The sequence below is a fragment of the Cupressus sempervirens genome, chromosome 1 (genome assembly GCF_028749045.1).
Source record: "Cupressus sempervirens isolate cs-2001-9-10 chromosome 1, ASM2874904v1, whole genome shotgun sequence".
Taxonomy (NCBI): domain Eukaryota; kingdom Viridiplantae; phylum Streptophyta; class Pinopsida; order Cupressales; family Cupressaceae; genus Cupressus; species Cupressus sempervirens.
Genome location: NC_143118.1, coordinates 814917350 through 814942272, shown reverse-complemented (window position 1 = coordinate 814942272; position 24923 = coordinate 814917350). Strand labels below are relative to the sequence as shown.

General features: G+C 34.3%; 1 protein-coding gene across 1 annotated transcript in view; it reads left to right on the top strand.

Annotated features, from left to right (window-relative positions):
* Nucleotides 1-22755, top strand: part of LOC149580365 (TCP-1/cpn60 chaperonin family protein) — a 28930-nt gene extending 6175 nt beyond the window's left edge. Inside the window, exons 2-14 of the mRNA XM_089790484.1 lie at nt 2314-2375; nt 4186-4258; nt 6466-6533; nt 6669-6738; nt 11601-11669; nt 11861-11932; nt 12252-12325; nt 14072-14349; nt 20984-21368; nt 21470-21595; nt 21697-21801; nt 21950-22024; nt 22115-22755. Coding sequence (XP_089646610.1) covers nt 2314-2375; nt 4186-4258; nt 6466-6533; nt 6669-6738; nt 11601-11669; nt 11861-11932; nt 12252-12325; nt 14072-14349; nt 20984-21368; nt 21470-21595; nt 21697-21801; nt 21950-22024; nt 22115-22303 — 1646 coding nt within the window. The 3' untranslated portion in view covers nt 22304-22755. The remainder of the gene's footprint in view (nt 1-2313; nt 2376-4185; nt 4259-6465; nt 6534-6668; nt 6739-11600; nt 11670-11860; nt 11933-12251; nt 12326-14071; nt 14350-20983; nt 21369-21469; nt 21596-21696; nt 21802-21949; nt 22025-22114) is intronic.
* The last annotated feature ends 2168 nt before the right edge of the window (nt 22756-24923 follow it).

Here is a 24923-nt window from a genome sequence, read left to right as displayed (position 1 = left end):
ATGTTGAATCACTACTCATGAAACATGGGTCAATGAGTTTGACTCAAAATCACACAATTAAATCCTGATAGCAATATCACAATTTGACTTGCTGTGGAAATTATCTCCTACTTATCTATATATATATTATAAAGATATAATTTTCCTATTAAACCCAATTTTTCAATCTATATTCACTCTTATATTCATAAATATTTGTTTAGAGAATATATATAATCACCATATACATTATTCCTTTTGAAATTATATGCGAAAATTTACATCTCTACATATAAACGAATATAACATAAACAAGTCTCTATAAACTACCATAAATTCATGTAAAATGAAATAAATTCATAACCTTACCGCTTATATTCTTCCACGTGAACTTTTTATATGGAATTAGGCGACAATTGTTTCTCCTAATATATTGATTCCTTTTAGCGCTTGTGCCAAATCACATTCTCCTCATATAATCTAGAGATATACTTAATTCCTCCACTTGGTGCCCTTAAATCCTAACACATTGGTCGCTGCCTTATCCTTATCTTCCCTCTCACAGGTTATGTTTATGTTTTTAATCTTTTAATATTCTTTGCCTTCTTTTTCCAAATATCTGCCCTTCTATTTTCCTTCCTTATCACTCCTTATGTGTGTTGTTGATTGGATAAATCATGGCTTTGATGCCCACTTTTAATAGCTCTTTATATGTTTTTTTTATATCAATACCCTTTACACTTTCATGTTTGCAGTCGAGTAGAGAAGACCTCCTTCAATGTTTCGCTATCCACTGCCTTTGACATTCTTATCTGCACACGACATACACTTGTGCTGACTTTGCTGATTTACTGGTTTATTATATCTACTTTGTGCTGACTATGCCCATTTGTTAGTCATTCACGTCTACTCCATTGGGTATGAGTCACCGCCTTCTTATTGAGTTTGTTATATAATCATCTGCCACTGATAATATAACAGTCTCTACAGAGATTCGATATGTATCTGAATCTTTATAAAACTTTCCATATGCGATGCTGTCAACGACGGAAGATACACTCCAAATTCCTTCTTATGTTATTTTTCAGTCTTTGCTTTTGTGCATCTCTAGTCCTAAAATTCCTTCTCAAGATGACAATTAAATGATCCATGGTTTGTGGTTGTGAGTGACATTGTATCTTACATTTACAGTTTGGCTCTGATACCATGTTTTTTTTCTGAGGATCGCTGTGAATAGTACTGCCATTATCTTTGGTATGTACTTTCCAAATGGCAGCCATCTCTGTTAATTTAGATGAAATATGGATAGATAATGTCCCATCCCTTCGGGACATGTCTTTTCGTTAACATTTAATATAATAGTTTGTTATTTAACACACACATATAGATATGTACACACATATAGATATGTACACACATATAGATATGTATATAGTTGTATATATAGAAATATCATGCATACATACATACATATATCATTAGTGAGTGTTATCCGACTGAAACTACGCTAACAGAAGTCGGGTCACACTGGTACAAGTAGCCCCTATTACCATTGCACCTAAAATGCCTGGGCTTGCATACAAAATTTTATGTTACTCTAATGGCCCTGGCATTTATTGACAGAATGTCTTCGAATCGGTTTAAATTGTTACAATTGAATTCTATTTAGACATTTGGACCTCTGGGCCTTTGTTTGTATCAATTTTGTCGTCGATGAATACTTCCATTTGCTAGGGCATCTACACTCAATGTCTTCCCATGTTATCAGTCACTAATGATGGTTATTCTGCTCATGCTGTAGTGTTTGTTGTCATTCTTTACGATGAGGGTTCTGATATGACTAAGTTCACAGTTATTTGTTGTCTGTTCAGTCAGCTTTGAATTTGTCTTAGTATAGCAAAAGTCTGTACTCTTTTATTGAATCTGTTTTTCCTTGCTCCTTCTGCTCAAGTCATACAGTTATTTAACCTGTCCTTTGATGGTTTGGATTCTTGAATCAATGGCCTTGATATACTGGTTGGATGGACCTGGCTGGAATTGTATCATTTCATTTCCTCTTTCTTTGGATCTTCTTTAATATTGATAATGCTATTTAAATTGTTGTATTTTTTAGTTTGATTGATGTATTCTGGTCGTCTCTTCAAAAATGACCTTTCTAAATTAAATATCAGCATATATTACTGCAATTACCACATCAATTGTTGTCCTTTCCTGTGCATGATGTTCAATTTGAAGAGGTAGGATAAATTGAAGAAAATAATTAATACATGTATGGTAGGCATGTTTTAGTTCTATTCAAAGAAAATCATTTTGTTGCAAATGTTTTTCAAACAGATGAAAGCATAAAGCGGGAGACAGGGAATAAGGTCCATTATGCCAATATTCAAGCATCAAAGGTGAAATGGGATGCATTTTAGTAGTACTGGTGTAACCATTTACTTTTAGATGTTCGTATGATACTTGTAAATTTATAAATATTTTTAATCTTATTCTTTTTGTCCCCACCATTTTCATTATATTTGTGCTTTGTTACATTTTGGCTGTATGAGATTAGATGTGGGTGAGATATGGCATAATCTTTTGGCAGTATAATCTACTTTTGCTAGCAGAGTAACAATAGGTAAGATGATAACTTTGGTGTAGAGTCAAAATTTTCTTAATCGAAAGCATGCTGAGTTCATCAATATATGTTCCATATCTTTGTGGAACAGCCTTTATATAGATGTTTGCCACACAATTTTCCAAATGGAACTGTGACAGTTTGTGAGTTGAAGTAACTTCAAATGTTAGAACAAACGCTTGATGGTTTACTTATTAATGTTTCTGAATCAATCCAGTAGAACAAAGTCTAATTTTCTCTGTTAAAAACATGACTCTTATGAACGTTCTGTGAAGCTCTTAAAATTGTCTCTATATTTGGTCCTTTGGTAAAGTGACAGAATATTAATTAGTAATAATGATGAAAGTGAAATAAATGAAAAATAGTTCGAAAGGTAGGGAGGAAGAAAAGAAGCCAGGATCTTTTATGACAGTTTCCATGATAAATGTATGTGGAATTTAAAATTGTGCGTGTTTACATCTCAGTAATTGGCGCTATTGTTGGTGAAAGTTATGCATAAAACATATACGGTCACTTTGTGTGCATGTAAACGGTTGCCACTTTTGATGTGGTTGTGCAAGCTTACATTGATTGGAGATATTATGTATCCTGATTTTGAGTGCTAGTGACAACTTTTGTAAAATTGTAATCCAAAAATTATACCTGATTTAATTCAATGAAAAAAAATATCCAGCAACTTGGCAAAAGCAATAGTTATATTAACTTGTGACAGGATTTTCAAATATGTACAAGCATTGCTCTAAAACATCCAACTGTTTGACAAAAACAATTGTTTGAATAATCTGTTGGATGTGGACTTCTCACTTTCCTTATTTTTAATTATATCGTGGTTCTATATTCAGGGCCCCAACCCAGCTATAAAAATAACATCATTTATAAACCAAGTTGTACAGCTATAGCTATGACATGTAGAAAGATTTAACTTTCAAGCAACTTTGAACCGGTTATTGTGAACCACAGTATACCACAGTATACTCTATGAACCGGTTATTGTGAAACACAGTATACCACCTTTGAAAATTCAACAAGTATTAACATAAACTTTCCTAGAAACTTCAACTAGGCAAGCAAATATATGATACAGTAAAGCACCTAAAGCAAAACTGAGGAGAGACTGCCACAGTCCACCAGAGACACGAAGATGCTATTATAGTAACAGTTGAACTTATATTTGGGCTATATTTTCTTTCCTCTTAAAATGGAAATGATCATTTTCTTATCTGATTCCCAAAAACAATTGTAGTTTCAAAAAGTCTGCAATAAAGTAACCTTAAAGAGGACAGATTTCCACAATCCATAGATAATGTTGATTTAAATTTTCCGGGTAGATTGTGTAATAGTTGTTTTCATCAAAAAAACTATTTCACAACCTACCTGGAAAATTTATATCAAATAATGGAACCATTATTGTATCATTATTTTTAGCTTATATTGGCTAAAATGTCTTGGTTATATCTTTTAATCTATTTCTTGGAAAATGCAAAATATTACTCCTAGAATTCAAACTTATCAGTTGGTCAGATTTTTTTTGCTTATCCTAATATTATTTACACTGGCTGTTGGTTGAATTTGTTACAATTTTACAGGCTGTTGCAGATATTATTCGAACTACACTGGGTCCCCGATCCATGTTGAAAATGCTCCTTGATGCTGGAGGAGGTATTCTTATTTGTTCACTTTTTAGTATCAGGTGTAGTGTTTTTGTTGACACATCAGATATTATTTATCTGTAATTTTTTGTTATCTCTTCTGATAATTTTTAATTGCTGCCTTGCTGATAAATTGTGAAAAAGTTCAGAGAAATTGAATTTTACAGAACATCTTGCTTCTGCAGTTTTCACTGGTTTTTCACTTACCATCTATAAAATGTGATTTGAAAAAAAGTTTTCTTGGGTGGTAATTGCACCGTCTGGTGCTTTAAACTATAATTTGCTGGTTAAAAATGTCTTTAGGGTTTTTAATTTTTATCCTGATTTTTTTAGTGAATTTTGTGTTTCCCTAATCTTAACCCTAACCTGAATCTCACCCTATACTTTTCTAGCTTTTCCCAATTTTATCTTGATAAATTGAAAATATCATCTTTGGTTCACTGAGAAATTCCAGTGAAATATATTTGCTTCTGTGGCTTAGATTAATGATCAATATCATATTCTATCGATTCTGCTGCGGTTAGAAAGTTGACTTTTTGATTCTTATGGTGCTTCCCACATTTACAGTTCAAGAAATGCTTTTATTTATCAACTGTTACAGATAAACAGCTCATTTGCATTGAGATATGTAATTCTTTCTCTTTGTGATGCTTTATTTAAGTTCTTTACTTTTAGGTGAAAATACAATGACATGTTAATAAAAAAAATTGGGCTCATCAGATGAGGGCTCTTCTCCTAGGCCTAATGGTTAGATAAAGTTACTGGCTTTGGTTTGGTTATGAGGATTGAAGTGTGCTGGTTCAATATTTTTCTTTCGGGATTCAGTAAAATTTGGACAAATCCTTATAGAAAATGTATATAAACCATAAGTATAGACATATATTAGCCTAAAACCAGAATTATTTTCAGAAACCACGTAACATGCACATATAGTATGTTAATAGTGCAATTTACTAAATACATTATAGAATTTTGTGAAATAAGCTTTAGCTGAAATCGTAAGAATAACATACCCAAAACTAATTTAATCAAAATGACTCTTTATAGACTATTTCTGGTTCTTTGCAGTTATATGCATAAAAAACAAACACACATTGCTAATTCAATAGACTTGGCACACCCAGCTTACAGAACTGACTGCCTTTGATAACCCTGAGCACTTTGCAGTGTGCGATTCTGAATTTGTTGATGATCCTGACAGCCCTCTGTACAAATTTGCTGCACATTGTACCTTGTGCTTCTCCCATGGTTTTGTTTCCCCAAGATTATTAGGTTCACATTTTCAGCGTTTTGTCTTCTAGCAGACTGCTGCTGCAGCAATGTCACTTTCTTGGAAATGAGAATTGAATGTTTCAAATACTACTAGTGCATTATATATTTCCTCAATCTTTCTATCCATCACTTTCTAGTACCTCTCAAAATGATATGCTTGGAAAACCTCAAGCCTCCCTGTTGGTGCAACAAAAAACACTGGGAAGTCCCTACCACTAGTTGTACCAAAAAAGAAACACCCCACACTCAAATCAGCAGCCACAAGTTGCCAAAACCCACAAAAATGCCTTTAAGCCCTCCCTACGCAGTACAGAAGAAACCCCAATGCTGCCAAACTCCATACAGGTCTGCCAAAACAGCTGAAACGCCTCTCCACAAGCAACACCTAGCATCAAACCCCTTGCACAGGGAAAATAGCCGCCAAAGACCACCCCATGTAGCAAGTCTATACATATAGGGCCATTGAGCCCTAGCCCACACAGCTTTTCTGTCACGCTTTAGTAGCATCATTTTTCATTACAAATCTGATCAATTAAATGCATATATGTCACATGAAAGAGTGACTATTTTCTGTTTTTGTCAATGATATCTCATATCTTTGAACATTTTATTGTATTTGTGGTACACTTTGTTGTATACAAAGTGATGGCAAAGTGATGGTAAGCTGTGTAACTTAATATTTATATTTCTTAGCAATAATTTGTTATTTAAGATACCTTGAATGACATGAATGAGTCATTCAAAATTGATTCTTTTAATTTACACTTTATTCATTCCAGTTTAGAATTTTTCACTTCTTTATTAGCTTAATCTACGCTCATTTTCTTCAGGATTCACTTGTCTTTGCTCAATCTTAGGCTTTTGTTGTGAAACTATTTGGAGATCCTTGGTATCATTCAAAATATTGCTTTTGTTTATGGCTCTGACAATTGTTGTTTTAAACAGGTATTGTGGTTACAAATGATGGCAATTCTATTTTGCGAGAGTTGGATGTGGCACATCCAGCTGCCAAGGTCTGTTAGTGTATTATTATCTTAAGCCATCCTTATTCTTAGGTGTTAGAAATCAGTAGAATTTGCTTTTGTATTTTTCATGTAAATTTTAGAACATTTAGGTAACATACCAATAATTTGTTATTTATTGGTCAGTCTATGATCGAGCTAAGTCGCACTCAAGATGAGGAAGTAGGTGATGGAACCACCTCTGTTATAGTATTAGGTAGGTTATATATTTGTTTGGTTCCACAGACTAAAAGGACATTTTATTTTGTATGTCTCTGTCCTTTATGTAGATTTTCTCTTAACTTGTGCTGTTTTGCTTTATATAAAACTATATGGATATAATGTGGTGAATTAAATGTGAAAACAAATAGTCATGAAAATGAAATGCATATTTATTGTTTTCTCCCATAAAATTCATGTTGTAAAATTGGTTGTGTTTGCTTACCAAATTGGATATTGAGTTAAAAGTTGCCATGAATGAATCACTCTTGGTGGACATCTGCTAGGGATTTAGAGGAAGAGACAGAAATAAACTTGTTCTCATGGTACCTGGTTTTGGTTTGATGCTTTTTGTCAAATCATGTTTGATGACCAATTTTATCTCTTAGAAAGCTACTGGGTACAATATTGAACCTATGCAACAATTTGTTGTATTAAATTATCAAATAATACGGTTTCCAGTTGCCTGTAGTTTGTTTTTTCAATATTCAATCAATTTTTTTTCTTTTTATTGAGGTTCAATTTAACTCGATCCTTCCCAACAACATTTCCAACATTTCAGAATGAGAAAGCTAAAATACTGAGAAAAAATTTTCTATAATAAGACTATCCAGGTATAGTAATTGATTACTAATACCTATGCCTCACCTTTTTTCCCATGCAACATCAGAACCAAATGCCAAAATGTTTGTTTTCTTGCAGTGGCCTTCCCTTTTTTAAAAAGCTGTCCAACTTCTAGTTTCCTCTTCGTCCTCGTACACTGGTGAAACATGCAAAGGAGAAAGACATTAATTCTATCATTTCTAATGAAGAGTTGGGGATATTAGTTCCCATCACAAATTTTCCAACCCAAGATTAATCAGAAGACCAAGCATCATTGGAAAATCTGAAGGGGGAGTGACTAGGCAGCTTTTGTCTCAATAATTTGGGAGAATCCTGCTTTGGTTGAGCAACACTCTTGATATTTTGTAACCTTGCAATTTACAACATGCCACATGTTTTTTTTTGCACCTTTTTTGATTGATTCCTTTCCTTAGCAAGAGAAGACTTAGCAATTTTTGAGTATATTGGGGGAAGAATCAGTGTAGCTTTACTTTTGTGACCTGATTGTTTTTTGGATTTACCAAGTTCATGACTGTTAAAAAGGCATTAGACAAGGAATGTAAAACCAGAAGGGATATTGGCACCCCGTGATTTGTTGAAGAGTGAGAGAACTGGGTATCTTGTCACCATCTCGCTTTTTTTGGGGTTTTATTCTTCTGATGTACATTCAGTTGCTATATACCCTACCTGAAAGCACCTTTGGTGTGGAATTGAAATTGTTTCATAGTCTAATATTGCTTCCAAATTCTATCTTCCACTTTGAACCATACCTCATTAGGTAATCCTTTTAGGATATCAAATTCTATGGGGGTTCTTCCCAATACTTAGTGGATCAAATTTGAAACTATCTGTTTGTGGATTGATGGCCAAAAATTGCTTGCATTCCCCTACAATTGATAAGGGTATATGCAAGTGTTACATTTAAAAACCAGAGTATAATCAATGTAATAATCAGAGTCTTTAACAAGAAAACTTAAGAAAAGGAGATGAACTATCTGTTTGTGGATTGATGGCCAATAATCGCTTGCATTTCCCCTCAGTTGATAAGGGGATATGCAAGTGTTACATTAAAAAACCAGAGTATAATCAATACAATAATCAGTCTTTAACAAGAAAACTTAAGAAAAGGAGACGAGGATTTAACCTGGGAAAACCATCCTCACTGAGGGAAACAATTCAGCCCACAATGATAATGCCTTTATTCAGAATTTCAAAGCCATTACAAAATCCTTGCTCATAATTGATGTCAACAGCGTGACAGTGAATGACCTTTCAATATTAACTGTTACAACTAGTTCCCAATTGATAACAACAAGATAAATCACAGTAATACTGCTCAGCGATCACATTTTAATTGAAATAGAAATAACAGCAGAATACTCTTATTGAAATAGAAATAACAGCAGAATATAACTGTCTACAGAATGTGATGCACTTCCACACACATAGACAAGCTATTACATATGATTGAATGCTGGTCATGCATAGTATAGCGAAAATAGTAGTAAGAAACAACCGCCGTCAAATGCTAATACACAAGGAAAGAAACCCAAGCTTCTTCACACAAACTCATACACCGAAAAAATCATCATATTGAATGAACCACCTGTATATCAAAGATTGTTAGTAAAGAGCCACACACGGAAGATGAACTGAAGGTGAATTGACGCCTCCAAGGAATAACTGAAGTCTTCAAAGCAAATGGTCATACGTAAATGAGTCTGCCAGCAAGGATAGTCATGCACACAGAAGGCCTAAGTCAGGACTATACAGTGATTCATAATAACTAATGCACACCAAAAGAAGTTGCAATGATTATTCCGATAGTAAGATATAGTTATAATATATATCTTTATCTTTTAATTTTTAATGTTTTTTTGTTTGTTTGTTTATTTCCTTGTTTTCAAATTATGTCTTGGTATAATTTATTTTGTTTTTGTTTGTGTTTGTTCACTTGTGTAGTTGTTTCCCTTTTTATTTCTTTTTTCAACTGTTTCTCTTATTACTTCTTTTGTCAACTTTGGTCTTGAAATTCATGCTCGAGGTTACATCTCCTCACACTACTCACATCTTACCATTTTCTCATTTTTTCTGGTTGCACTTCTTTATCCTAATTGTGATGATGGACCATAGAGTATGAACCTAAATAGTGATGCAAAGAAGAAAGACAATTGAATCCAGAAGCTTAAAATCATAAAAAGATATAGTTAAATAAATAATATACTGGATGAGATTATTTAGATATATGCATTATTATAATATATCTAATGATGAATCTACAACCAGTACCATACACCTTGATATGGTAAGTTATATTGTACTAAATCCTATACAAAATAGATCTAAAGCACTTCTACAAAAGTATAAAATGTAAGTCATTGTTGGTGATCATTGCAGTTCACCCGGCCACATTTCTTCTGGGCATTCTGTCTGAAGCTTTATTAGCCATCCATGTCAGCCGTTTGTAAGCATTATCCAACATTTGGCCTAGCGACCCCCTTTTCTACCTCATTTTAAATGTGGTATTGATTCAATATTGCTTCTTTGAAAGGAAAGTACACTTTTTTCAATGAACAAATGGCGATTCAAACTCATATCTAAGGCACTCTCTTCTTCTGTTGTAATGTCCTTGGGCAGAGCATCAAAGTGGCTTGCACCTTAGGTAGAGTTTGTTGTTGCTTGGGACCATAGCAGTCCATGTGTACACATTTCTTTATAAAGAGCTGGTGAGATTGGTCTGATCTTTCGTACAAAGTAGGAATGACCAGAGCCTTTCGCTGTGGGATATAACTACAAATTTAAAGCAGAAAAGATCAGATTTCAACCATTATTTGCTTTATGGTGTGCTACACACATTTTCTCATCAATTGATGTCGCCAACTCTTTCATCTTTTTTTGTCACTATTTTTTCTTTCGCCAGTGATTCAAGTGGGCAATCCCCACATAAATAGCCTATCGGCTAAAGATGCCAAGATATATGAGAATGATGCCAAGTCACAATATATTTCAGTGAACAAAAACACGATAACTGAATACACATCATGGAGTCAAACGATATGATGATCTTTATCACTGCTATCAACTTCACCAGTAAGCCTAATCCATATAGGCATAATTGAAATGGATTTCATCATCGGATCAAAAGCAGGAGACCATGTTTTGACCACTAATATATTTTTATCTGAGAACCATTGCATATACTTTAAAATAAGGTTCTTTCTGCTATACATTGGCACAATAGCAGAAGAAAACCTTGCGTGCTAGAATATATCTCTTTCATGTCTTTAGTCTTTGCAGACCAATACGTTGAAATCCATGTATATATTCAGCAAGGCTAGCAGAATTAATATTGAATCTGTGGATCAAACCTTTCCTGGAGAACCTTTCTTCCCCGTAAAGGACTTTCTTACCTAGTGAAAGGACAAGATTTTCACTTATAGATGTTTTAATAAATTAATATATAATTGATGCATTTGAGACCTTAGCACTGATAATCTCCAGATCCACCAGATTATTCTTTCTTTTGAAAATAAAGGCCCATCTGATACATTTAGATAGATTCCTCTTGATTACTAATTTTCTAACATACAAGGTCATGTTTACAAGGTGTAGCAGGGGCCGCAGGTGCCTGTTTCTCTTGGCCACAGTTCCCACAGATGTTTACTGTTCGGCACTCTAAAACCAGAGCATTTTCTGCACCATCTCCATCTTTTTGATTATCACTTCAGGGTTCGTCAGACAAAGACCAGGAGTTGAAAACTTATCCATATTTACCACTAGGCGATTATTAGAAAGCTTATTTTGGGCGAACCTTTGTTCCCTTTAAGTGTTACCTGTGTAGTTTCTGTGCTTGAGATTATTTGTTATAGACATGAGAGTTGTTAATGTTGTTGTTTGGATTGTAGGGGAATATTTTGTGGATATAGTGTCCTTGCTTATTGTCTTCTTCATAGCTTTTTCAGAGGCTCAAAATACTGGATATATGCTTTAGTGAATACATATAACATGCAAATTATATTTTTCTAATTGTTTGTTCTATGAAATATTCCCATTTTTATTTTGATGTAGAATAAGTGTACTCAAAATATTATAGATGCTGGAAAATATTATAGGGAGTAAATTTGTAAAGCTTTTTGGTAAAACTGTGAAGATATTCTATGACAGGCAGGTTAGACTGTTGGTGTTTGTGTATATTTTGACTATCTTAGTTATCAAATATTCTGAATATTTATCTGGAGTCCTCAATGCTTTTTGTAGCTGGTGAAATGTTGCATGTTGCGGAAGCTTTCATTGAGAAGCAATTCCACCCCACAGTAATTTGCAGAGGTAACCTCCAACTCCTCTTTTTTGCTTTGTCAAATGAAGTGATCTCTGTGCAAATTCATATAAATAATTAGCCTCTAATTCTGTATATTGTCTTTGATCAAATGAAGTACTGTTTATGCAATTCTCTAATTGTTAGTATAACTTGATTCCTTTTGTTGTTTATTTAAACTTTTAGTCTATTTTAACTGCAGCTTACAGTAAAGCTCTCGAGGATGCTATTGCTGTGCTTGACAAGATTTCCATTCCTATTGATGTGAATGACCGTAAGTTATCTGCCTTGACTTTTAAAAAGTAAATTTTTTACTGTATGTTCTGAAACCGCACAAGATCTGTGGTTGTCTTTGAGGGGGTTTAACAAACCTTCATATCTCTATGAGGGAAGGCTGCTGTATGCATTTCTCATTGTTTGCTTTTCTAGATCAAATGATTTTGACTCTCTTAGTGCTTAAAGGTTATTCAGCATAACATATTTATTATGGTTCATCTATTTTATGCGTTTTTTGAATCCTCGTTCTTTCTTATTGAAAAATTAAACTTGTACTAACATTTTTCTACTGATTTTTATGTGTATCTTATTGTTAGGGCCAACTTTGTTGAAAATGGTTAGAAGCTGTATTGGCACAAAATTTACTGGCCAGTTTGGAAATCTAATTGCGGTATTGAAAATCTCATTTCTTGTGTTCTGGTTATTGTCTTGTTTTGTGGCTATAATCTGTTCCAAGACTGTAGCATTATATGTTTTTGATATTCTTGAAGTTTTTAAAATTTGTTTGTTCAATTTATTCGAATAGAGAAGAAAACCCTCATCTGGAAGTAATGCATGAGAACTTGATTACAGCTAATACACTATATTGGTAGATTTTCTTATTATTTTGTGGTGTGAATTGATATGCAGTTAATGATTTACAAAGTAAAGACTTATGTTTGAACTTTTAGCACCTTATTAACTTGAAAGAATGAGTATATAGCTTTTGACAATGTTCCACGAGGACACATCATTGCCACTCAAGACTCAGGTATGTTTGGGGGCTTTGGGAAGTCCACAAGATGTCCAAAGATCTCCAACTAGTCTCCCAATAATAGGGCTTCCAAGTGTCCCCCAGTGTAGGTAAATAAAAAATTAATATTTAAAAGAAGTCAAATTTTTTTTTTTGACTGTCACAAGGGGCAAGGGGCAAAGGGCTGTGCCCCCAAATCCCTATGAGGAGCATTGCCCTTTGGGCCTACTGGGGATTTCCCCCCACAAGTCTGCACATCATTGCTAGTGTTCAAGCAATCATCCAATATTTTTTATGTTTAGTAATATAAACTTTTCATAGTATACCAAAATTTTCATTTGTATTTCTTATACTTATTCTATACATATTTTATATGCTCCACTGTTGTGTGGCCCTGCAACCCTGCTCAACTGGTCCTTTGCCGTCCCCAAAATTAATGTCTTGCCCCGCCATCCTCCAAACTTGTCGATTTTCACACTCCTTTCCATTTTCATATATTTAGAAAAGAGCAGATGCCCACATTTTCACATTCACTTAATTCTTTTACCTTAAATGATTTCCTCACCTTGGTATGTTGCAGAATCTAGTTGCTCCTTGTGAAAATGGTCCAATAAGAAGTTTTAATTTACTTGGTACTCTGAATTTCCAAGTTGTTTATATCTAAACAGGTCCTTACATGCTTATGGATGGAATTCTCTGCTGTGATAATAGACTGCATATGTATCCTTGGAAGCTAAGTCAAACCAGCCTTCAAAAGTCAGTGATACAAGTTTTGCCCAATGGTAGTGAGAATTGTAGAAATTATCAAGTTCCATGAACTATCTTTTTTCCAACATTTACAGTTCTGTTTAGGAGGAAATGATAAACTTTGTACCAGAGACATATCCTGCCATCACCTGCCATCCTTGCCTCAAACATTTGGGGGAGCATTGATACATATTGACTTTCAAAACGATCCAAGGATAGGTGATCTTAACATAATAATACTTCATGTACTTTCGACTCAATTGGGATTACAGAGCACTAAATTTCATCACATGCCATCTTGTTAAGTGCTATTGTTGTTAGTCCTTTTCTTCTTCTTTGGATTGTCATTGTACTATCATTTGTGCACTTCAATACTTCATGGTAGACACTTGTTCGCTTGCATTCCTTTCCTAACCTTTACAATAATACATAGGAAAGGTGGTAAGAGTATAATTTGGAGGGATTTCTTTCCTGTTTTTTCAACAAAAGATAAAATATCAATATCAGTCTTATCAAGTTTTTAAAGTAAATTGTAACATTTGAGTTTGATATGTGAAATCAAATTTTATTGGACCTGTGTGTGCGTGCGCGTGCGTGCATGTGTATATGTGGGTTTATATTTATTGAACCTTTCTAATATGAATGTATACTTTTCAGGATTTAGCCATTGATGCAACTACAACTGTGAGTGTTGATATTGGGAATGGTATGCATGAAGTTGATATCAAGAAATATGTTAAAGTTGAGAAGGTTCCTGGGGGCCAATTGGAAGATTCCAAGGTTCTCAAGGGTGTTATGTTTAACAAGGATGTTCTAGCACCTGGAAAAATGAGGAGAAAAATTTTAAACCCAAGAATCATTCTTTTGGATTGTCCACTAGAGTACAAAAAAGGAGAAAACCAAACAAATGCAGAGTTGATCAAAGAAGAGGACTGGTATGTGCACAGTTGTTAAACTTGCAACTCTATTTGAAGATTAGTTTTCAATTTGCATCTCTTAGCAATTTAGTATTACGCTTTCACCATCCATTTATTGCCTAGAGGGTTTTCGATGAAGTAAAAAATTCCAAGGTATTATCTAAATACAAACAAGATGTGTGTTGGAGAGCAGAGTACAGATCAGATGCCAATTATTAATAGTCTGTTTTATCACATTTAAACTATCACACACGATAAAACAAAGCAAGCATATATGTATGAATGCATGTGTGTGTGTATATACACACATATACCTTTATATATATACCTTTATTTAGATATACACATATATATACCTTTATACCCATACACAGGTTTTACTGATGGAAAAACGAAATTATGACTTGTGGCTTCTAGGAAAATTTGTGATTCTTTTCAAAACAAAAATAGAACAGTAGTAATCAGGAAAAGATACAAATAGCTATTAGCTGTAGTTAAAAATAGGAAGTAAAGCTAAAGAAATTGTTATATACTTAGGATATGCAGAAAATAGTTTTTTTTTTCATTTGGTTTTTGAGTTTTGTGAGAAGAATAAAACAAATAAGTTAAATAATGCAGATGAAATAAGATAACTCTTAAATGAAAGTTACACTTTATGTGTACATGTGTATATAGCAAATAAAATGTGCTTAGTTGATTTGTTTCTATTATAAAATATCCCTTAAGATGAAATTTATGTGTCCTATTTATGCAAGAAATAATATAGTTCTGATCTAAGATAAAAATTTGTATTTCTGTATTTGTCTTTTCTAATCCATCTACTTAACCTTTTTTTGGTCCAAGGTTGTGTACGGAAGTAGTTTAAATATCAAATCATAATATTCATACGGAAAAATAAAATAGATCTTGAATTAAAAGATAAACTAAACACAGATATTTCAAACATGTTCAATTAAAAAGATGCCAGAAAAACATAGATGCATGGGTACTCATACGGGTAGCCTTGGGATGCATACTGGGTACTAGTACATGTACCCAAGTACTGGGCACTCAGTAGAGAGCATGATAGCTATAAGGACCTTGATTAAGATTTTTGATTTTTTTTGTTTGTTTACATATCAGTTTAGTTTTTATCAAGCATAATTCAATACATGAACAGTTTATCATTTGCAATATGTCATTGTTATATGATTTATGATCTTGTTCATGTTTAAAGTTTGGCTTATCAGTTATGCATTTAAACATTTAACATATATCATTATTACAGACATATTGCAAATCTGAAAATGAAAACAGTACATTACATTTGCAAACTTTATGACCGTTCTTATTGTCATGACTTATTTATTCAGACTTCTATAAAATATCAAATTATACTAAAAAATTGATGTACCCAATTATCCTAAAAAAAGTGATATAATATTCAAATCAATTAATATAATAATTATATTACAACAATAAATATAATTATTATAATCTAATAATAATAATAAAATTAAATTAATTAGTATTATTATTTGAAACTTGGTTCCCCTTCACCAAGGGTCACTACTCTTGGCTCAATTTAATTAATTAGAAGTATCTTATATTATTATATAATATAATTATATCGGAATTCTATAATAATATTTATTAGATCCGAATTAGATATCATAATGACATGTTCTTTGGACATCACTATGTGATATTGAACATTAGATATCTATTATGATGGTATGTTCTTTGGATATCACGTCGTGATGTTGAACAATATGTTCTCAGATATCACCTCATGAAATTGAACATAAGATGTCTATCATTATGATATGCTCCTCAGATATCACATTTTGTGATATTGAACATTTTATATCTATCATCATGGCATGTTCTTCATATGCTGCCTTGTGTGATAGTGAACATTAAGTATCTGTTTTGTTCTTTGGATACCACTTTATGTGATATTGAACATTAAGATAGATGCCATTATGTTAAGTTCTTCGGATACTACCTCAAGTGATATTGAACGCTATATATCATTATGACATGATCTTCAGATATCACTAGCTATATATCATTATGTCATGATCTTCAGATATCACTATGTGATATTGAACATTAGATGTCTATAATGTTAATGCACATACACCGATAAGAAGCATTCCTTGTTTACATTGATGCTTTGTACTATAAACTCTTGCTCATCCACAACAATGCCCTCTTTGACGAAAGGCAACTTGTAGGTCTCGAGTTTGAATGCTGACAACTACACTTGCACTGTTAGAAGATTCCTATCACTATTGACCCTTGTTAGTCCAATGTGCTCTGCCTGCTCTGTTATGGAATTGTACAAATGAGTATATGCATTATATCATTGTATCAATATATTCGTGCCATCAAACTCAAAGATACCGTCTTCGTTGAAAGTTTACTATTCTAGAAATTTTCGTAACGTGATAAAAGGTGGTCTGATCCCGATACTTTCATATATGTAGCTTGCACATTGTTAAGATCACTCCAATTTGTGTTTGGAACTTTCCTTTGATACTCTATTTTATCTTCCAACTTCAGTCTTTACTTACAGCTGTATAAGGTCATACTCGTATAGCCAATCATCATTCTCCTATATATCATATATTGGGTGTTTATCAATTAATGTCCTTCCATGAAAGTGTTATTATAATGTCTTAATGAATCACTTGCAAATTTAATATGATCACATATCCATAAATCTTTTGATGTTTTTATTACAGCAATATCACATCACTTGGAGTCTGCAGCCACATCATTGCATGCCTATTTCTCAGAGAGCATGGCATCTAGAGTTGGCCACTCAATACCTGCAATACACGTGTATTGGCAATGCTGAAATTTTAACTTAGTGATATTCCTCTAGAGCTCCCAACACAAAGCAATTGATATTTTTGAAAATTGTTGACCCATGCTGATACCATGTTGAAATTTTGATTATTTGCAGATTATGTGTATGTATGTTCTTCATTATCTTCAAGTGGAAGATTTGTTCTCCCTTTTTATACATTGGTGGTGCCTCTTCACCAAGGGCCACTTTCTTGGCTCAATTTTATTAATTAGATTATCTTATATTACTATCTTATATATAATTATATCGCAGTTCTATTGTAATATAATTATAATATTCAAATTTATTAATATCATAATTATATTATAACAATAAATATAATCACTATTGTTATATTATAATAATAATTATTAATTAGTTAATGTCTTGAATAATACTTTGTATTATTTGAGACCATTGTGAATTGGATATATAAGCCTCCGGAAGCTGATCTTCAACACATAGCTGTGCCCGAAGTACCCAAGTACCCCTGCTCCTGTGCAACCTTGCAGAAAAATATCAGTCCAGGTGCCTATATTGAGTTTGTAATATAGGATATATCATATAAGCATTAATGTTTGGGGAATAAATTAATAAATCATAAGTGTAGAATTTTTTGAGTTTCTTGGAAAAAATTGAGTTTACAAAAAAGAAAGGTTTTTTTATTGTAGAAAAACAATTATAAAAAACAAATTTAAGGGCATTTTGATAGCATAAATATATTTAGAGCAAATAAAATATAGAGTTCAGGCCATTAATTGTAGAAAATAAAAGGTACTGTACAAATTTCAGTAGTAACTGCAGTAGCTCTAAACCTGCACTAAGTGCTTTACCTAGCTTGCCTAGTGGTTCTCTGATCATCACAATCCAATTGGAGGAAAAGTTTTTGTTTAGGTGTAAACTCCCATTTATTTGCTTGTCACTGCATGAAACCTGTAAATTTCCTGGTACTTTAAGACTACTTTACTTGTGCTAGTAAATCTTGTATCTTGATTTATTACATATTCTTTCTTCTCCGATCTTCCTTATCTGGGAGTCCATTCTATGAATGGATGGCTGCTCACTAATGTTAAGATTCATCATCTGTCTTTTGTGATGTCCCACCCTAAATGTTGCTATGGTGGGGACTTTTGCCGGGCGTGCACCGAATTTCGGGACTCACCCACAATTGGGCAGCCATGTGTCCATGAGGGGGCTTGCCTGTGCTAGCACTCTGGTTGGACTAAGCCCCCCTCTTAATAGGCACTCTGGGCTTTGGCACAATGGTTGTCTTGCTTGGTATCAGAGACAAAGTCTTGAGGTTGAGTGTTGCGGAATGTGGTGGGTTATGACATCCCAGCCTAAATGTAGTGCAGATTTTCACTGGATGTATACCCAGTTTCGGGACCCACCCACTATTGGGCAGCCACATGTCGACAAGGGGGCTGGCCTGTGCTAGCACCTTGTTGAGACAAAAACCACCCTCTAAACGAGGTTGTGTGCCATTCACGATCAGTCTGGGTTTTTGGTGTTGTGGTTGTCTTACTTGGTATTAGAACAAAGGTCTTGAAGTTGAGCCTTGTGGAGTGTGATGGGTTTTGACGTCCCAGCCTAAATGTTGTGGTGGTGCAGCTTTCCGATGGGCATGTACCTAGTTTTGGGGCTCACCCATGATTGGGTAGCCATGTGTGCATCATGTTGGGTTGTTCTATTACTATGGTGGGACGGAAACCCCACTCTTCAGGCCGGTGGGTACAATTCACCATCAGTTTGGGCTTTTGGCATAGTGTTTGCCTTGCTATGTCCCCTCTTGTTTAAGTATAATTAGTACTAAGTACTAAATGACAAATGATGAGAGAAAAATAAAAATATTTGTGTGATGGTCCTCCTATACCAAGTGATGGAAGTGAGGATCCGTTGGTGGTTAGGGGCACAGCAACAAAAGGGCTTCAATAATCATGATGACATTGAGAAGACAGTGAAAATAAGAATAAAAGGACAATATCACCCAAGAAGCTTGTAAAGACAAGGAGACGAGAGTTTGAAGAAGAATGTGTTAGGAGAAGCCAATACAAATCAAGAGCTTTTGCAAGCTACAAAGTTGCCAGAGATAGCTTAAGGTTCCGAAGTTGTTAGAAGAGAGTGCTGGATCCAACTTCAAAAAATACACATAATGCTTCAAAATGTGACCCTACCTTTCCTTGCCACACATGCCTATGTGTAACCAAACTGTCATATAGATATTAAGATGCAACTAGGATTCTACAAGGTCTTTCCACTAAGGAGTTTGTGAATCTGCCATAATGCATGAATCGGACTAGTTATTTGCTTGTGTTCATCTCTGGGTTAGCTTCCTCCTGTTCTAATTCAGTGAAATGTTGTTCTCATGATGCTGTGAAAGAAAAAGTTTTCAATATTGTTGTACAGTTAAATGTCTCCATCTAATTGCAAATGTGATAGACTAGGAATCAGTGTTTTGAAATTCAGTCTTTGCAAGGAGATTGTAGATCCCAATCTGTATTAGGTTCGGGAAGTCTGTAGCCTCAATAAGCAAGTTGTGAGTGTCAAAACTTAGCTAAGTGTGAGTCATGACAACAGAGAGTAGCAAGTATTGTCTGTCTGATGATTACGTGAAGTCTGTCAGACAGCAGTAGTTTCCCAAACTATATGTATCTTAAGGTAGCTTCCTCCAGTTCTAATTTTATGGATATTTTTCTCATGATGCTCAGAAAAAATGTCTTCAATATTGTCTAGTTTCCATTTATTGACAGGCGCACTAAAAGTGAAACTTCGCGAGGCATCACAGACCCAAATTCAGTTCAGCTCAGCTAGTCTGTGGTCTCAATTGCATTTTCTTCAGTGCCTTGAGTCAAAATTAGCTAACTAGATTTTTTCAAGTCCAAGACAAAGCATTGTGGTTCATATTTAAAAACATTGTGCAATAATATATATTTTTTGTTACTGCTGCTCTGATAGCGGTCATTAAGGAGGGCTTATATTTAAGAGATGGTCAGAGTTAAAATGTATAGTCAAGTTGTCTGTAGTTGGCATGTTTTTGAAGTCCGCTACAGTACTAAAAGATCCGAATAAAACTGCACAACAGTAGTGACATTCCCTCTTCAGGCTGCATAAGGCTGTTTGGAAAGAAAGGAAATCTCATGTACTTGATGGTATCCTCTCGTCTAGAGTATAGATGCTTATTGCAGTGTATCAAGGTAGAACCAAGTGTCATTTTAAGTTCACCAAATGCTGCTTATAGAGCCATTTACCTCTAAACGTGCTGCACATTAGCTGATCTTGTGAGAGTATGTGCATTGTTGAGCCGATTCCTCGAGTTTTGGATTTGTGCGCTCTGCAAAGAAATAGTCAACAGTATTTGACTTAAGATGGAGCAGAGATTTCCTTTCAAATAAACTGCATGAGAACTGCTTACAGACAGGATATGTTACCCTAGGGGGTGATTTTATTTTGATAAAGTTGTATGTTAATATTGAAGTATTGTTTCCTCCACTGTGGTTGATGATTGTAAGGTTACGTTTTGTTTCCTGAATTTCTTTGGCTATCAGGTGCAGTTTACTAGACCAAACCCTTGGGATTACTGATTTGGAGTTTTCTTGGAGGAGAGCATGGCATGTCTACATGTCTTTCAAATCTCATCACATTGTTTTATGTTTTATGTTTTTTCATTTTTTATGTTTTGCAATACGAATATTTATTTTAAATTATTTACTGTCCTACTTATTGTTTGGTTTGCCAAATACTGGTAAGACTTCTATGCATTTTTATTGTTTTTATTTATACAAGATATCTTAGGTATTAAGTTTGAAAATATTGTAGGGGCGTCCTGCTGAAGATGGAAGAAGAATACATTGAAAAGATATGCTCTCAAATATTAACCTTCAAGCCAGATTTAGTTATCACTGAGAAGGGCCTGAGTGATCTTGCAGCTCATTATTTGAGCAAAGCAGGAGTGAGTGCAATTCGAAGGTTGAGGAAGACAGATAACAACAGAATTGCCAAGGCATGTGGAGCAACAGTTGTAAATAGACCAGAAGAATTGCAAGAAAGTGATGTGGGAACTGGAGCAGGATTGTTTGAGGTTCAAAAAATTGGTGATGAATATTTTAGTTTTATTGTTGACTGCAAGGATCCAAAAGCATGTACAGTTTTGCTAAGAGGTGCAAGCAAAGATTTATTAAATGAGGTCGAGCGAAATCTTCAGGTAATTGTTGTTAATCATTTGTATGAATATTTTCTTATACACACCAAATCATTTGAGACATTGGGCACAATAAACTTAACTACAGTACATTTCTGTGACAGGATGCAATGTGTGTTGCCCGAAACATGATAAAGAATCCTAAGCTTGTTCCAGGTGGTGGTGCAGCTGAGCTTACTGTATCGGCCACATTGAAGCAAAAGAGCTCATCAGTAGAGGGTGTAGAAAAGGTATGTTGGCGGTCATCAAATATTTTCATGAAATTCGGTCCTCTATTGTTTGAAGTGATAATTTTTTTTTAGCTCAACAGCTTCATTTGTATGTGTAACAGTGGCCTTACGAAGCAGTGGCACAAGCTTTTGAGGCAATTCCAAGAACATTGACTCAGAATTGTGGTGTGAACGTTGTTAGAACCATGACAGCATTGCAAGCAAAGGTGCTTTTCTTATCTGAATTACCACTGCTCAATTTTGTATCTTAATTGAACCTAATTATTTTTTACTTGAGGCTATTCACATATTTTCTATAGCTTTTCATGATGCTTGTTCGCATCTTTTACCTTTTAATTGTTTTTGTACATGTAGCACGCCAACGGAGAAAATGTGTGGATTGGGATTGATGGTAACACTGGAGAAATCACAGATATGAAAGAACGTGGGGTATGCATGTTCAAGAGCTGCTTTCTTCAATCTTTTTTATGTTTTTTGGGTGGAGTATTATATGACATGATACACCTTTTTCTTCTGCAGATATGGGATGCTTATAATGTGAAGGCGCAGACATTTAAAACAGCCATTGAGGCAGCCTGTATGCTTCTGAGGATTGATGACATTGTGAGTGGCATAAAGAAGAAACAACCTCAAGGTGGTCCATCAAAATCAAAGCCTCAAGTAGAGGATGGTGAAAATGTTGACAGTGAACAGATGATTCCGGAGTAATTGGGTATATGGCTACAATTATCCAAGGTTCAAAACCAGCTGTTAACCTTTAACTTGGAACAATGAGCTGTTAACCTTAACTCCAAACAATGACTCATTTGTGATGAATAGCATTAATAGACAACACATTTAATTGTTGAAAGACATCATTTTATAATGAGCAAAGTTGAGAATGAGAGGGCTACTGTTTGCGGGTTAGTATTAAACTCTGCCTGTTTTATGAGGGATTTCTCCCTCTGTATTGACTTGCAGTTGGACTGTAAGCATGTATTCTTTTGTCTTACCTAGTTGTGGGTAAGTTTCTTTTTGATGGTTGAGTTCATTTGATTTTTATTATCATTTGGATGAACATTATTGATGTACTTGGTGTGCTAGCTGAATCACTGGAAAATGTATAATAACTTGACGAACATGTTTCAAAATTGAGTTAAATGAATGACAGTTTTTTCTCACATTGGTGGTAGTTGGGTCCTGATTGTGCCTTGTTAAGAACATGGATGTGCTAATTGTGCATATGTTCGATGTTTTTTATGCTTTTCTATTTTTGTGAAATGTTTGGATGATCATATGAAAGGTATTGTAACATTTTTCATTACAAACACTATAGTTCTGTAACTGCGTTATAGGAAGATTGGTGCATTAATAAATGGAGGGGACATCAAACTTCAAGGATAAAGAAAAATCTGGAGGTACTTTGATTTAAATTTGGAGCTGAATGTGAAACCTCACTTTAATTTTTTGGTAGCCAAAGACTTGAAACTGTCAGAGCCGATGTCAACTCAACGCTTTTGCATTGCATGCTTTCACCACAAAGATGTTCAAAGATGTACACAAGAACATTCAACTAGATGTTGAAAAGGATATGAAAGGTTATGATCTTTATCAAATATATAGAGGGATTATGGATAGCAACAAGTATAGATCAATCTCGTTCACTCCTGATATGATCATAACTATTAATTGATTTTGGTTGTCATGTGGGGTTGAAGTGTTTTAAAGATTCATTGTGATTGTCATACAAGATTGGAATTTTGTTCAGAAATCAATATTTTTCTGGACAATTGTCTTTAGCTTATGTAAGTTAGATTTATGCGCCTTGGTAATATTTGTGCAAATATCATAAGCATCAGTATAAACTTGCCATAGCAACAAATAGCAATTCTTTTAAATAGCCGATTATGTCATTGTGATAGTTAGAACGATTGGTAGTTCTGCTCAAATACATGTCTTACGTGCCAAGGTAAAATTTATGCAAATTTACTCAGTTCCCTTGAACATGGTCAATTTTTCAAGGCAAGCATTATTCCTGTTTTCTAAACCAAGGTATTGCCAATATAAGTCTAAAGCATGAAAGATGTTAAAGCGTACAATAAAGCAACTTGTATAAATTCCTGAATTGGAGATTTCACTCTTAGAAAAGGAAGCCAGCCAGAGCATCCTTAAAGAATAGCTAGCATTATTAGTTCCTACTGTAGACAGGTTACTAACTACAGCATTAAATTGGTCACAGTATATTTGGAAAGGTGTCGAGTGATGGAATAATGTGGTGAACCTGGTGTAGAGTATGTGGAAAATTAACTGAAAAATTAGCCTCGTACAGTTCAATTACGTGCATCTTACTCTTATTTGAAGGCACAGTAGATAGATAATATTAGGAAGTTGACACAAAATGCAAGAAGGCTGCTAGTCACGACCTTGACATGTGATAATTTTTATTTGGGAGCACAGCCCTGCCAGGCAATTAAAATAGCCTTGCAAGACTTTCTCAATATTGTTTTCGGGTTAGCTTGCGCGGCCGTTTTCGTATCAACATTTCAAATCATAATCTGTGATTCATCCTAGGATGAAAAATGCTGGAGGAGAATAAATCCTGACAATGAATCATGGAGTGATTAAAAACGGTGATGCAAGAAACTCCCATTCAATATAGAACCCAGCAACAGGACTGAGCAGAGCTAAGAATTGTAAAAAGCTGATATCATTAACTGGCAAGTTTTGACTTCTACCAGATATTGTTAATTTTTAGTCTACAAATGTTTAAACAATTGATATCACAGCACGGCAAAAGGGTGATGGGGATCTCAGCCCGCTGTGGCTGTTAGGGGATATTCTTGTTTGAAATGGGTGGTTATTTGATTTGAAAATGCGTTGAAAGGCGTAGAATTTTGATGACGTAGAATGGAATCCCATCAGATTTGAAGTGACTGCGATTGTAGGGCGCATTTAGATGTCGAATCAGGTACACGGTTCATTCATTTCTGATGTTACGATTATTAAAGGCGCATGATATTGGGATTGAGAAATCGTATTCTAATTTGAGGGGCATACTTTTTATGTGGCAAGACAAAAGGAGCAATTTGTTTTGGTTATAAATGGTACGTGGGGTATTTGTCGTCGGAATTGCAAGGAAATGCATACTGAAGTTATGAAGATACAAAACAAAGCAAAATCGATTATTGGTTTTAAATTACTTTATACACATACATCTTGCAAAATATCAAAGCAAATTTAAGATGTCTTCAATTTATTGTTTTTCTCGAGACTTTTAGGGTTAGTGGTATCATGAGACCAGCTTGGGCTCTACTTTTGTAGAGCTGGTAGCTCAGTGATATTTTTTTTA